The sequence below is a fragment of the Sceloporus occidentalis genome, unplaced genomic scaffold (genome assembly GCF_023333645.1).
Source record: "Sceloporus occidentalis isolate IW3139 unplaced genomic scaffold, rSceOcc1.0.p SCAF_10, whole genome shotgun sequence".
NCBI lineage: Eukaryota > Metazoa > Chordata > Lepidosauria > Squamata > Phrynosomatidae > Sceloporus > Sceloporus occidentalis.
This window is the reverse complement of record NW_028316990.1, coordinates 18784870-18797888: the sequence shown is the minus strand read 5'-3', so window position 1 is coordinate 18797888 and position 13019 is coordinate 18784870. Positions and strand designations below refer to the sequence as shown.

At 40.8% G+C, this 13019-nt stretch overlaps 1 protein-coding gene and 1 long non-coding RNA gene across 4 annotated transcripts in view; one reads left to right on the top strand and one right to left on the bottom strand.

Annotated features, from left to right (window-relative positions):
• The first annotated feature begins 121 nt into the window (after positions 1-121).
• LOC149306011 (uncharacterized) lies at positions 122-12464 on the top strand. Its single transcript, XR_016271728.1, has 5 exons — positions 122-281; positions 469-682; positions 3389-3493; positions 11045-11168; positions 12387-12464. It is a non-coding gene; the product is annotated as an uncharacterized LOC149306011 (long non-coding RNA).
• Positions 7708-13019, bottom strand: part of LOC149306009 (C-Maf-inducing protein) — a 117557-nt gene continuing 112245 nt past the window's right edge. For all 3 annotated transcript variants that reach the window (XM_089477118.1, XM_089477119.1, XM_089477120.1), the window contains exons 19-21: positions 12385-12490; positions 10651-10721; positions 7708-9898 (exon numbers count right to left, since the gene is read on the bottom strand). In XM_089477118.1, the coding sequence (XP_089333244.1) occupies positions 9845-9898; positions 10651-10721; positions 12385-12490 (231 nt within the window). In that variant the 3' untranslated portion in view covers positions 7708-9844. The remainder of the gene's footprint in view (positions 9899-10650; positions 10722-12384; positions 12491-13019) is intronic.

Here is a 13019-nt window from a genome sequence, read left to right as displayed (position 1 = left end):
GTGCTTATAAGTAATTTTTGAATTGTGGCAACCTCAAGAATTTGTTCAGGGCTTGCCTTTGCCTCCTTCTGATGCTGAAAGAGTGTGACTTGCCCAAGCTCACCCAACGCTGGATCAGGATTCGAACCCAGATCTCCACAGCCGTAGTCCAGTGCTCAAGCCACTGCATCGCATGATCGGCCAATGCAGGAAATGTGTCAGAAACCAAATGAATGATGAAATGCACTTGTTTCCCTCCAGACTTCCTCCAGAGTTCCCTGGAAAGCCAGATTCATTGAAAGGTTGCTAAGGCTTCCATGAAAGATAACTCTTTTCAATATATACTGTGTGTGTGTGTGTGTGTGTGTGTGTGTGTGTATACTTGTAAATTTTTAGGCAAACCTTGATTTTGCCATTTTATATAATAGAGACACCATTTTGCTGTGCCATTGTATTTAATGGAGCATCCACACATTTTGTTATCCACAGGAGATCATGGAACCAAACCCCAGCGGATAACAAGGGCCCACGGTATTATATATCCTGAAACATGGAAATGCAAGACGAACGAAAAGGATCACAGATAAGAAGACAGACGGTAAAATAAAGAAATGAAGAAATCTCCAGAACTGAGGAAGGAAAGGAAGTCACGGGTTAAGAAAAAGAAGGAGGAAAAAGGAACGCAAATCAAGAAATGTGAATGGTGAGTAAAGAAGAATGTGTAGATGTGATGAATGCATGTGAATTAATGTATGTATAGATGTGTGTTGTCTTCTACATGTGATAAAGTCCTCTGTTTGCAGCAATTGAAGTCGGCTGAGGAAAAAAAGGGGGAAAGTGGAAGGAGGAGAAAGAAATGGGGACGTTATGAAAGCAGCTGAAAAAGTGGAAGGATGAATTGGACTTTCCAAAATCAGACAATTGGAGGCAATGGAATTGGGCCAAAAGACTGAGAGGGATTAATGTACTGTAGTGACTATACTAAGGGGCAGAGCATTCAGATTATACAGAGCATTACTATATTACTGTAGTAACTATGCCAAGCGTTACTAGCCCCCGCTAGTAACTTCTCCTCCAAGGAGCTGCCCAATTCTGGAACTAGTCTGGCTGCCTGTATTTCTTCACAGTTGCACTTCTTCTGCAGGGTCTTTCCGTTGGGTTTTCCCTCCCGGGTTGACAAGAGGCACAGCGTTCATTTATGAACACTTGGCTTTTGTTAGCTTCGGTAAGCAATATATCATCATGCCAAGGTAGGGATGAGGATAACCTTGCATTGGAGGCGATAGGGAGAGATGAGATGGGTTGGAAGAGGCAAGACTTGTTGTTATAGCAAGCTGTTGCAAGTTGCAAGTGGTGCGCAGAAGCAAGCCACAACTTCTGCATGGAGGAGTAGCAGCAAAACCTTCTTTTAAAAATGACAAAACAGCAGAGCAATTCAAACCGATGCTAGTAGTCGGTGCCTAAGTTATTGTGGCACAGTTGGGCAATTCTAGGCAAACCACTGGAAAGTCCCACATTTGGTGTGTTCTATATTTTGTAACCGGAAAAGATGCTATATAGCCCCTTTGTTGTTGTGTGCCTTCAAGTCAGAGAGCTCTGGTGTCACAACGAACTGCAAATCCCAGGATTTCAAAGGATGGCGCCATGGTGGTTAAAGCGACGTCAAACTGCATTAATTCAGTGTGTGGCATGAGCCTCTGCATGTCATTGTCATTGAGAAGCAACCCATCCAAAGGTTACCATGAGATGCTGAGGCTTTTTTTGTGTGTGGAAGACCTTGATACTCCTCAAAGCAAGTTGTCCTTCAGGAAGCCTCAAACTCATTTGTTTAGTTATAATATAAATCCATCAACAGCACATCAGGTGCAATGCTAAAGCGTACCGCCCTTGGCTGCTTATAATGTCTCTTAGGAGTTTGACTATCAAATGTTTGCCCAGCGCTCTGAGACGTAGCATTGTTTTCACGCAGGACATTTGATAAAGAAATGACTCTTGCAGTTTGAATAGCAAATTATTGTTCAGAACTGTCCCTTGTTAAGGGAGAGGAAGGGAAAATAACGGTAATAACGGTAAGCCAATGGGGACTTTACTATTTGGGGTTTCTACCTCCAACAAAGGGTTGGTTTTTTAAAAAGCACTAGGACTACATTTGGCACGTTTTACCAAAACAGCAGCTAAAATTTTCCTAATGCAAAAGCATGAAGCCTTCTCTTGAGAGATTCAGTGTTCTCTGCCTAACAAAGGGGGCCATGACCTCACAAGGGATAGAGATCATTATTATCATTATCATTATTATTATTATTATTTATTTGTATCCTGCTTTCCCCCAAAAAAACTGGGTCTCAGAGTGGCTTATGATTTAAAAGCACATATACAGTTCAAAACATACAAAAGTGATGCATTCAGACAGAATTATATTATTACAATATTAAAACAGATTACTTGTTAAAAGAATGAAATTCAGATAAAAGAGGCATCTTGGATTTCAGAAGAGGTATCTTTTTGTATTGCTAATGACATTCAAATTTTATCTCCTGGAAAGCGCATTCTCCCATATGCTTTTTTTAACAGCTTTGCCCGATACAGAAGCCAGTGGTGCTTCGAAAGCTGTCATCATGTATTCTGTGCATTTGGGCTGCTCCAACAAAAGTATCACTGTTTTGTAGATTTTGGATGTTATTGTCCTTGGCTATATGGCCAACACGGCTACCCCTGAATAGGTTCAGTGCTAATAATAGTTTGTGATAGATCCGTCTCTATGTGGTTTCAGGCATGACATGATTGCAAACAAGAGGAGGAAGCCGTAGTACATACTTCACACTTCCTGCTCTCCCTACATATTTGTAAAGTCTGAAACGGAACTATTGTATTTTTTAATCCACGGAGTAAAATGTGGAGTGGCCACTTGCAAGAAGAGAAGATGAAAGTGGACACAGGAGGAAAATAGGAAGAGGGAGAGAAACTGGGACCTTTTTAAAGCACCTGGAAAACTGGGAGGGCAGAGAATTAATTCGGAGTGTCTGTGCCAAAGTGGGATAGTTGGTGGGTATGCAGACACTGAGAGCCATTATGTAGAACGATCTTGTAGCACTGTGAAGTCGAAGGTTTAATGGCTGGCATCCATACTTTTTTGTGGGTTTTCTGGGCTACGTGGGCATGTTCTAGAAGAGTTTATTCCTGACATTTCACCAGCATCTTCAGAGTAAAACGCCAGCCACAGATGCTAGCAAAACGTCAGGAACAAACTCTTCAAGAACATGGCCACATACCCTGAAAAACCCATAAAAAACTATGGATGCCGGCCATGAAAGCCCTCGACTGTATTTTCTTCCTGGCTGTAACCAAGGCTGGTCATTTAAAATAAATATATTTCGGCAAACTGGTAACATTTGTGCTCTTATTTACACAGATGCTACAGAAATACACGTAGCAGTCTATTGCATCACAAAGGATCTCTCATTCGCTTCTGTGGCTGCATGTTCTAAGTCTCTACCAATATTTTCCTGACATCCTGGTAAGACTAGGAAAATATTAACTTATTACATTGCCAAATCAAACGCCATAAAGACTTTTGTTATGGTTGTTACGCGCCGTCAAGTCATTTCAGACTACACCATTCCTTTAGGATACAGCAATCTTACAAAATGAACTGCCTTTTGCTGCCCTCTTCTGACATAAAGCCAGAATACATAACACAATTTGTCACTTCCAAACAAAAATCCATCAGTGATACCTTTATGGGCCAACCGAAATGCACAATATACTTGTTGCAAGCTTACGAAGCTCTGCGGGCTTCTTCTGGCAAGATGTTACAAACCAAACAGGAGGGGAAAAAGCAATTGGAGATGTTAGTAAAGATGTTATGCTGAGGATATCTTTTGCAGACAGCCTCCTGCTCCAGTGGGGAAGCCCCATTCGTCTCTGTTTTCTCGCTCTGCCTTCTTAGCCATGACCTCGCTTACCTCTACTGCTTCTTAATGGGCTCCGTAGATGGGGTGAGTCAGAAGAGACGAGTCCAGAATGCCCAAAGAATCCCATCTCACTTCCCAATTCAGTTCTGCTATGAGTATGAGTCACTTGAAAGGGAGATTTTCATCCAGGGTCATTTCTGAGGCCTTGCACTGTCAAACATGGTGCTCTTTAGACAAACCGTGCATGCAGTGCAGTGATGCATGTGCCATCTATTGCATCAGAGTTTCCCCTCTGAAGCTTAAGTCGCAAGAAGACGTTCCCCAGATTTGAATAGTCAAGACAGGCAGAATGGAAGCAAGGATATTCCACACTCCTGGCTCAGGAAAAATTCGCTTTCCCTTCCCTGCCACTCCCATGAATGAATATTTCTCTTACACTAATAATTTCAGCAGAAAGGGCAATACAACAGATGTCAACAGCGAGACCCACAGCGGATAGAAATAATGCAGTTTGGTACTGCTTTAACTGTCATGACTCAGTCTTATCCTTGGAATCCTGGGATTTGCAGTTTGTTGCGGCACCAGAGCTCTCTGATAGAAAAAGCTAAACATCTCAACAAATGACATTGTTTCTCAGATTTCCATAGCATTGAGCCATGGCAGTGAAAAGCAGGGTCAAACTGTATTAATTCTGCATGCACTGAGGAAATAATGCAGTTTAAAACCATTTTAACTGCCATGCCCCCCTCCCCTACAAAATCTGGGGATTTCTAGTTTGATGAGGCACCAGCATTCTTTGGCAGAGAAGGCAAAAGATCTTGTGAAACTACAAATCCAGATTCCATAGGATGGAGCTACAATACTTAGTTTGAACTGCATTATTTCTACAGTGTAGATGCACCCATTGTGCTGTAACTGACTAGTGTGAAATAATACTCTAGTAACCGAAGTAGTTGTCTGAGGAAATGGAAGAGTCAATAAAGATGGAAAATAAAAGCATCTGTAGGCATTAGAGTTGATATTTTTACCCAAAGAAAAATGTTTTCGAGTCTACGCTCTTCCTGCAAAATATTGAATTGCTAAGCCCAATTTTCCATAGCAAAAACACACACAGCAGGGTGTGTTTTTAAAATAGGGTTTACTGTCACATTCATTTCAGTTTGTTTTGATAACTGCAACTTGGCTTCAGAACCCGCTGCCAAAATGGAAGCGTCAACTTATTTCGGCTGGAGCTTGCCAGGGAACACGGTCCGGTTTGCCAGAGGTTGCTGAAGGATGCTTTGGCATGAGAATTTGGCATCAGCTTCCTCCTGGTGGCAGAAACATTTCTTTTCTGGATTGTGAACCATACTGGGTGTTATCACTCATAAAAGCAACTCTGATAGCAGTTAAGTAGCAGGCATATTCCACTCAACACCAAGTATCCTGATTTAGAATGGCTATTAGAGTGGCCAGTGTGCCACAGTGGTTTGAGTTGTTGTTAACTGCCCTTGATTTGATTTTGACCCATGGTGACCCTGTGGATGAAACATCTCCAAGACCCCCTGTCCTCCACTGCTATGCTTAGGTCCTGCAAACTCAAACCCATGACCTCCTCCATAGAGTCCATCTATCTAGCATGCGACCTTTCTCTCTTTCTGCTTCCCTCCATCTTTCTCAGCATTGTTGTTTTTCCCAATGAGTTGCACCTTCTCATGTCGTCCAAAGTACGACAGCCTCAGTTTGGAGATTTTGGGCTTGATCTGATCTAGGACCCATTTGTTTGTCCTTTGGGCTGTCCATGGGATCCTCAGCACTCTTCTCCACATCTCAAATGCATTGATTTTCTTCCTCTCTTTTTTCTTAACTGTCCAGCTCTCACAACCGTACATGGTAGCAGGGAAAACAATAGCTTGTATGATTCTAACTTTAGTGCTCAGTTGTACATCTTTGCATTTTAGAATCTTTCCTAATTATTTCATAGCTGCCCTCCCCATTCTTAGTCTTCATCTAATTTCCTGACTGCAGTCCCTGTTTCTATGAATGTTTGATCCCAGGTATGAGAACTCATTTACTTTTAGTGGTTTGAGTATTGGACTAGAACTCTGGAAAGCAGGGTTCGATTCTCAGCTCCTCCATTAAATTCCCAGCTCTGCCATACCCTGGAAAAGGAGGACATCTGGTCACCCTGACTGTGGGGCAATTGTTTAGGTCTGGTATGCATGCTTGGTGAATACAACCCCAGAAGTTTTTTCATGGACCAGAGGAATTTGATCTCTCTCCAAGGATGCCTGGCTTTCTGATTCAGATGAGTGCAAACCAGAATAAGAAATGGGTCCCTTCGGTCCTCCTTCCACGCCAGAACGGTCTTCTTGAGCATCCCAAGACATGCCTCTTCCAGGCTGGGGATGATGCCCACCTTATCACTGGCCTTGGTTTCCTTGGCAGCTGAACAAACCACACTAAGGAGAGCTAGGCAAAGATCTGGTCCCTATAGCAACACTGATGTCATTTGCCTCTGAGGATGAAACGCACCTAACCTCAAGTGTGGCTTCTTATAATCCACCCCTCCCTGCTCTCTTCCTTCATTCCACAACAGAAAAAGTCAAAATAGCTGCAGCGTCAAAGACCCTCAAGAAGAGCTAGCTTGGCCCTCATCTCACAAGTTGCTATGCACAAGGATGCAAGAGATGTAGCAGACTGCAAGGACCAGGTGTGAGGTCTTGAATAAAGCTGCCTTCATACCCTAAAGGCACCAGATTCTATCTGATCTTGGAAGCTAAACTGGATCAGTCCTGCTTAGTACAGAGGGGTCCTCCACATTTGCTGGGGTTACTTAACCTTTAACTTGCAAGAACACTTCTCTAGGAATCGTTCCCCCTCCCTCCATGTTTGGTGTGAAGTACCTGACATTTCTCCGTGTTGAAATTCATTCTGTTAGCTTTGGCCCAGCTTTCTGTATTTGTGGATGAACTCCAATTCTGCTGTTTCTCTTTCCAATCTACCTTTGTAGTTCTTTTGTTCAAGGCCCACTGTTCAGAGGCCTGAGATGGAATGCCCAGGGATGAAGAATCTGAAGAGAACATATTAATCAAATCCATGAATAATCAAATCTGCAGAAGTCAAATGCGGAGGACCAACTGTACTTGGAAGGGATACTGCCAAGTACCAAACACAGGTGCTGTAGGCTATATTTCAGAGGCAAGACCACCTGAGAGTATTCCTTGACTAAGAAAACCCTGCAAAATTCTTGGGGTCATCATACCTTGACAGGCAACTTGTAGGGACTTACACACAGACATAGTTGCAGCCATGTTTGGGAGGAACAGAGGACCCATCTTCCCATTTCCAGACCTTTCTTTTTGCTGTGGACTATTTGCAATTGATGTTAGAATGATGCATTTGTTGCCATTGTAGGGACCAGAGTCCTGCTCATGCCTTATGCGTGTGTATATTCAACAAATCCTAAGGTACCATAGGATAGAGCCTTGGCAGTTGAAGTGGCATAAAAGTGCTACAACTGTATAATGTGAATGAAACCTCAGTTTGCCCCCATGATAAGATTGCAACCTTTGACAAATGAATGCATCACAGACGATGGCAGAGCTGCAAAATGTTCAACTGAGGTTTTAAGTTACTGCAATGCTAGAAATCTGGTAGATGAAGGAAATTTCATTGGAAGAGCAGGATTCTTATTCAAGGCCCTCGGTTCCATTATCGGCATCACCCTTGGCATTCAAACTGTGCCACTAAAACCCTTTTCTGAGCCATTTTCCAAATCCCAGCGATATCACCCAAGTGCACACCAGCAAAGAAAAGACGATGCATGCCAATAAAAGATATTCGCTTACAGTTTATTTTATTTTTTTCGCCCGAAATTATTTCACATTTTTTTCCTTTTTTCTTTCTCTTACACAGCTACAGAACAGTAGTAGTAAATCCATCAGTAAAAGCAACGGTGCTAAGGATAAAACGTTGGCGTTGAGTTTATTCTCCTTTTTCTTTTCTTCCCTCGCTGAGTTTATCAGACAGCTCAGGACATGATAAGGCAGAAAAAACAACCAAACCCCGGCACGCAATATGCATTAAGACTTGAATTGTTTTCGTCGATGGATTATTTCATATATAAAAAGGGGGGGAATCAAGAGATGAAGGAGACTCGAAATGTGAATAAACTACCTAGCAACAAATTAAAAAAACAAACAACAACCAGAGACAACCAGAATAGCAAAAGCATTGCTTCCCATTGAATACGATTAAATATATATATTTATATATATATATATATTTTATATATATGTATAAAAATTACATTGCCTGGATGTTAAATCTCTTGAGGTGCCAAAAGAACCGAGTAAACATCTGCTAAAACTTGAAAAGAAAAACATTAAAACAAAAACCTTTCTTCATTTCTTTTAAAAAAGAGAAGCTGCTTATTGTGAAAATAATAATAATAATAATCCAAAAGCATGTTTATTAAAGAAAACACATTTTTTTAATACATCATTTTTTTTTCTGAGCAATTACGGAGAAGAATCAGGAAAAGGGGATAGTGGTCATATTTTCAGGCTGAAGCTTTAGAAACTGATCAAAGCAAAACAATCTCCATCTTACGAAAAGAAGATGGCAAATGAATTGTGCGAGAATGGAGGGAACAGAAGGAGAGAATCTGCCCTACGGAGGCTGCATCCGCACTGGAGAAATAATCCAGTTTGACACCACTTTAACTGCCATGGCTCAAGGCTATGGAGTTCCGAGAACTTTAGTTTGTTGTGGCACCAGAGTCAAACTGGATTATTTCTGAAGTCTGGACGCAGCCACAGTTGCGTGGCAGGCTGAGCTTGCCTTTGAAATATTGGACGTAAACAGAAAACCAAACAGGCACGCCTTGGCAAATCTAAAGAAAAATTGTCGTCAGTCCCCCCGAAATCTAACATTTCAAAAGATCATTACTTTACCACCTTAATTTACTAACCCTGACACAGTTTGAACAGATATCTTGGTTACTTTATCCTCAACTGCCCATCTTTTCACTACTGTAAATCATGTCCCTTTGACAAATATGTTTAGGCCTTTGTAAATTGGAAATACAGATAATTTGGTGATGATCCAGACTGAGACTTTCTAAAGACAATTATTCAAAGAGGGTTTTCTGTTTTGTTTCTTTTTAAAAACAAACAAACAAAAAAACAAAACACAGTAAGACCGCGAACTAGTTTATACAGTACTCTACGCAAAACAAACCGAAACGAACAAAAGAGTTAAAAGAATTAACAACTCATAAATAAAGAGACAGGTCCCAGACCTGTTACTTGTGAACCATTTTCTTAAATAGGTGCATTATGTAAATTGTATGTACAACAAAAAATTACTTTGCATAATGATCATAAGAACAGAGCGAGAGGCGAAATCAGATGGGTTTCTTTTTCTTCTCTTGATTTCTCATAGTTTCTTTTCCTTTTTTGAAGAGCATGAAAGATGAAAAAGCACCTAAGGATGACATCCATCCAAGGAGAACTATGAAAAACTGATGTATATTCTTCCCCCCGCCGACTTTCCACGTGGTGTTTAAAAACACACACAAACACACGCGCACAAAATAACCCAATGAAAGATCCAAACCGAACCCCCTCCCCTGTTTTTCTCCTAATCTCTTTTTCGAGGCTACGCAGTCTTGCCCCCCTCACCCCTGTTCATTTAAAACGTTGTCGAATTTCGCCGTCGAAAACGGAAAGACTTAGGAGACCCGGGCATGCTCACCTATCCCTCCCACACACAAAGCCACACTCTGCTACCTCACAAAGACAGTTCCTAAAATCAAAGTCCTCAAATCTTGCTGCTCTCTATAGGTAGAAGCCAAAAGTTTATTTCTCTGCCTTCTTTTTTTTAAGATTTTATTATTCATTTATTTTTTGTAAAAAAAAAATTATTTTCTTCCCGCGTCATCAAAAGCTACGAACGCAGCGCGAGAGAGTTCACCACGCCTCCGTGTAACGGACATCCACGTCTTTCAGGTTGGGCAATTTAGCCTGGAAGAAAAAGAAATGTAGGAGAGGGAAAGAAAAACGAACTGAATTACTGTATATACTCATGTATAACTCTAAAAATGTTAGTCAAAAAATTGACCCAAAAAGCCTGGGTTGACTTATTCATGGGTCAGTGCTGCTGGAATATGGACAAGATCTAGAGCTTTGGTCAACATGGACCATTATTTGGTCCATGTTGTTGGAATATGGACAAGATCTACAACTTAAGTAGGCACAAGACCTAGAACATGGGTCAACACGGACCATTATTATAGATCTTGCCCAGATTCCAACAGCATGGACCATTATTTGGTCCATGTTGTTGGAATCTGGGCAAGATCTATAGTTTAAGTAGGCACAAGACCTAGAACATAGGTCAACATGGACCATTATTTGGTCCATGTTGTTGGAATAGGGACAAGATCTAGAACTTGTGTGAACATGGACCATTATATGGTCAACGTTGTTGGAATGTGGGCAAGATCTAGAGTTTGTGTCAACATAGACCATTATTTGGTCCATGTTGTTGGAATACAGACAAGACCTAGAACTTGGGTCAACATAGACCATTATTTGGTCCATGTTGTTGGCATACAGACAAGACCTAGAACTTGGGTCAACACGGACCATTATTTGGTCCATGTTGTTGGAATAGGGACAAGATCTAGAACTTGGGGTGGACCTAAATTGGCGGCAACCTGAAAACACATGACAACAGATGTTCCACAGGCACATGGCTTGGAAACCTGACATACCTTGAGATCTTCGTAGGTGTCAGCTGAAAGTTTGGTGCTGTTCATATTTAAACTACACAGGCTTTTCATAGCTAGGAAATTAAAACAACAACAACAACACAGTATGTTATAAATGACATACACAGAGGCTGCATGGTGGCATATCAACACTGCTAGCATGCTAAAACTTTCACTGGCTGGCCTTTAGGAAATAACACAGTTTAGTAAGAAATCTAGTAATATTTCCCCAGCAAACGTAAAGATTGCAGTCTCAATGTTTAAAAGGAATTAAACTTGTGAATCTGAAGGTGATGAAAAAGCCACAAGGGTTTTGCATTTCAAAAACATGTTGAAACATCTGAAAGTCATGATGAAAATGAAGCCAACTGATATTAATTATTGCCTTTGTTTACAGTATTTTTCTTAGTTTTTGACACCAAACAAGGACTGAAAAAACACTGAAATGCCAGAGGCTGTCTAAACCCTATAACCAAGAGAGCTCTTCCCAGAGATCTCCTCTAACTCCCAAAGGTTTATAGGTAAGAAATGCTTCTCTTTCTTTCCTCTGCTGCTATGGCGGTTAACTGTGAGGCCACTATCAGCTGTAATCTTTAGTTTTTATGGCTCTTCTGGTGAAACTCCATTCCAACCTTAGACTTGTGGCCATGTTTACATATAATGTAAACACATGTACTGAAGCAAGGGAGGAAGTGTACAATGCTGAAGTCATGGCATGCTTTCTTTTCCAGATCATCTCATAACTCAACATTATGATGTCTGGGTCTTACAAAAACAGCTAGGGAAGTGAAAGCATGTTGCAAGTATACCACTGTAGAGGAGGGAACTTAACTGAGTGGGAGAGCACATGCTTTGCAACCAGAAGGTCTGCAGTTCAACATTCAACATCTCCAGCTAAAGACAGTATGGCTGTCACAGGTCCTGGAGACACAACACCAGGAAAAAGGCAACACAGCAAGTAGATGACCACTGGCCATTACATACATTGCCTTCAAACTGGGGATGATGGTGGTGGTGGGAGACAAGATGGAGGTATTAAGGTAAGATGATGGTCATCTGCTAGAGATGCTGCATTGTAGATCTGTTGAGTGAACAGGAGGCTGGACAGCATCAGGAGTTGAGAATCTTTGGCCCTCTAGATGTTTTGATCTACAGCTCCCATCAGACCTACAAATTATGGCTAATGGCAAAGTATTTGGGAAGCTGTAGTGTCTGCAGAGCTTTGAATTATTTAGCATAACACTAACATGTTAACTGTTGACTTTAAATTAAAAAAAATTGATTAACATTAATTTATTTAAAAATCTAAAATAAAATTATTAACTGATTAACACCTTAGTAATATATCACTATCATGTTTTTTTTAAAAAATAAACAATAGAAATTATTTCAAATGACCCTGAAAGACATGAATTAAAGTAACAAGAAGAATTAATTATTACCTAATCCATTAACATTGTGATCAATGAATACTCAAAGTACAAGTTGAGTCTCTCTTACGTGAAATGTTTGCGACCAGAAGTGTTTGGGACTTTGTTTAGGATTTGGGCATAATTGCATACACATAATGACATATCTTGGAGATGAGACCCAAGTCTAAATGTGAAATTCCTTCATGTTTTGTATTCACCTTATACACATAGCCTGAAGGCAATTTTATATGTAGCAATTTTAATAATTGTGTGTGTGAAACAAAGTCTGTGTACAAAATCATGTCTCTTTCTTGGGTCTACTTACAGCTCAATGCTAACAGGCCAGCATCCGTTACGGGTGTTTCACACAAGTTGAGCACTTGTAGCATTGTGAGGTGTTCAGACAGAAGCCGTAAACCTGCATCGCCAAACTGTGGATGGAAAAGGCAAAGCAATGAGTTATGGTCACTCCACCATCCAGATAAATTTTGTTTTTTGGAAGGAGAGGAAAGTCTCTGGGTGGTTCATACCGGAGCTACATTATTATTATTATTATTATTATTATTATTATTATTATTATTACTACTACTACTTCTTACCCACCTCTCCCCAAGGCTCAAGGTGGGGGTACAATATAAATTAAAACACATCAAATCATTTAAACATTGCAAAAACACTGTGAAAACACATAAACATAAGACATTAAAAACACCCAACGTAAGTTAAACGTCATAGTTTAAAATCGACTGGGTAGGTCTACAGGAAGAGAAACGGTGTTCCAGGTTATACACAAAAATCGTATCATGTGAAGGGTCCCAGCATGGATCCCTCGTGTTATATGTGGTCCCACTGTATTATTCTTAGCTGGCCCCTTGCTTTGTCATAATATATTCCCTCCTCATTTCAATGCCTTTGGCAATCTTGGAAGGGGTTTGCCCATGCTCTCCTCCCCACCACTGA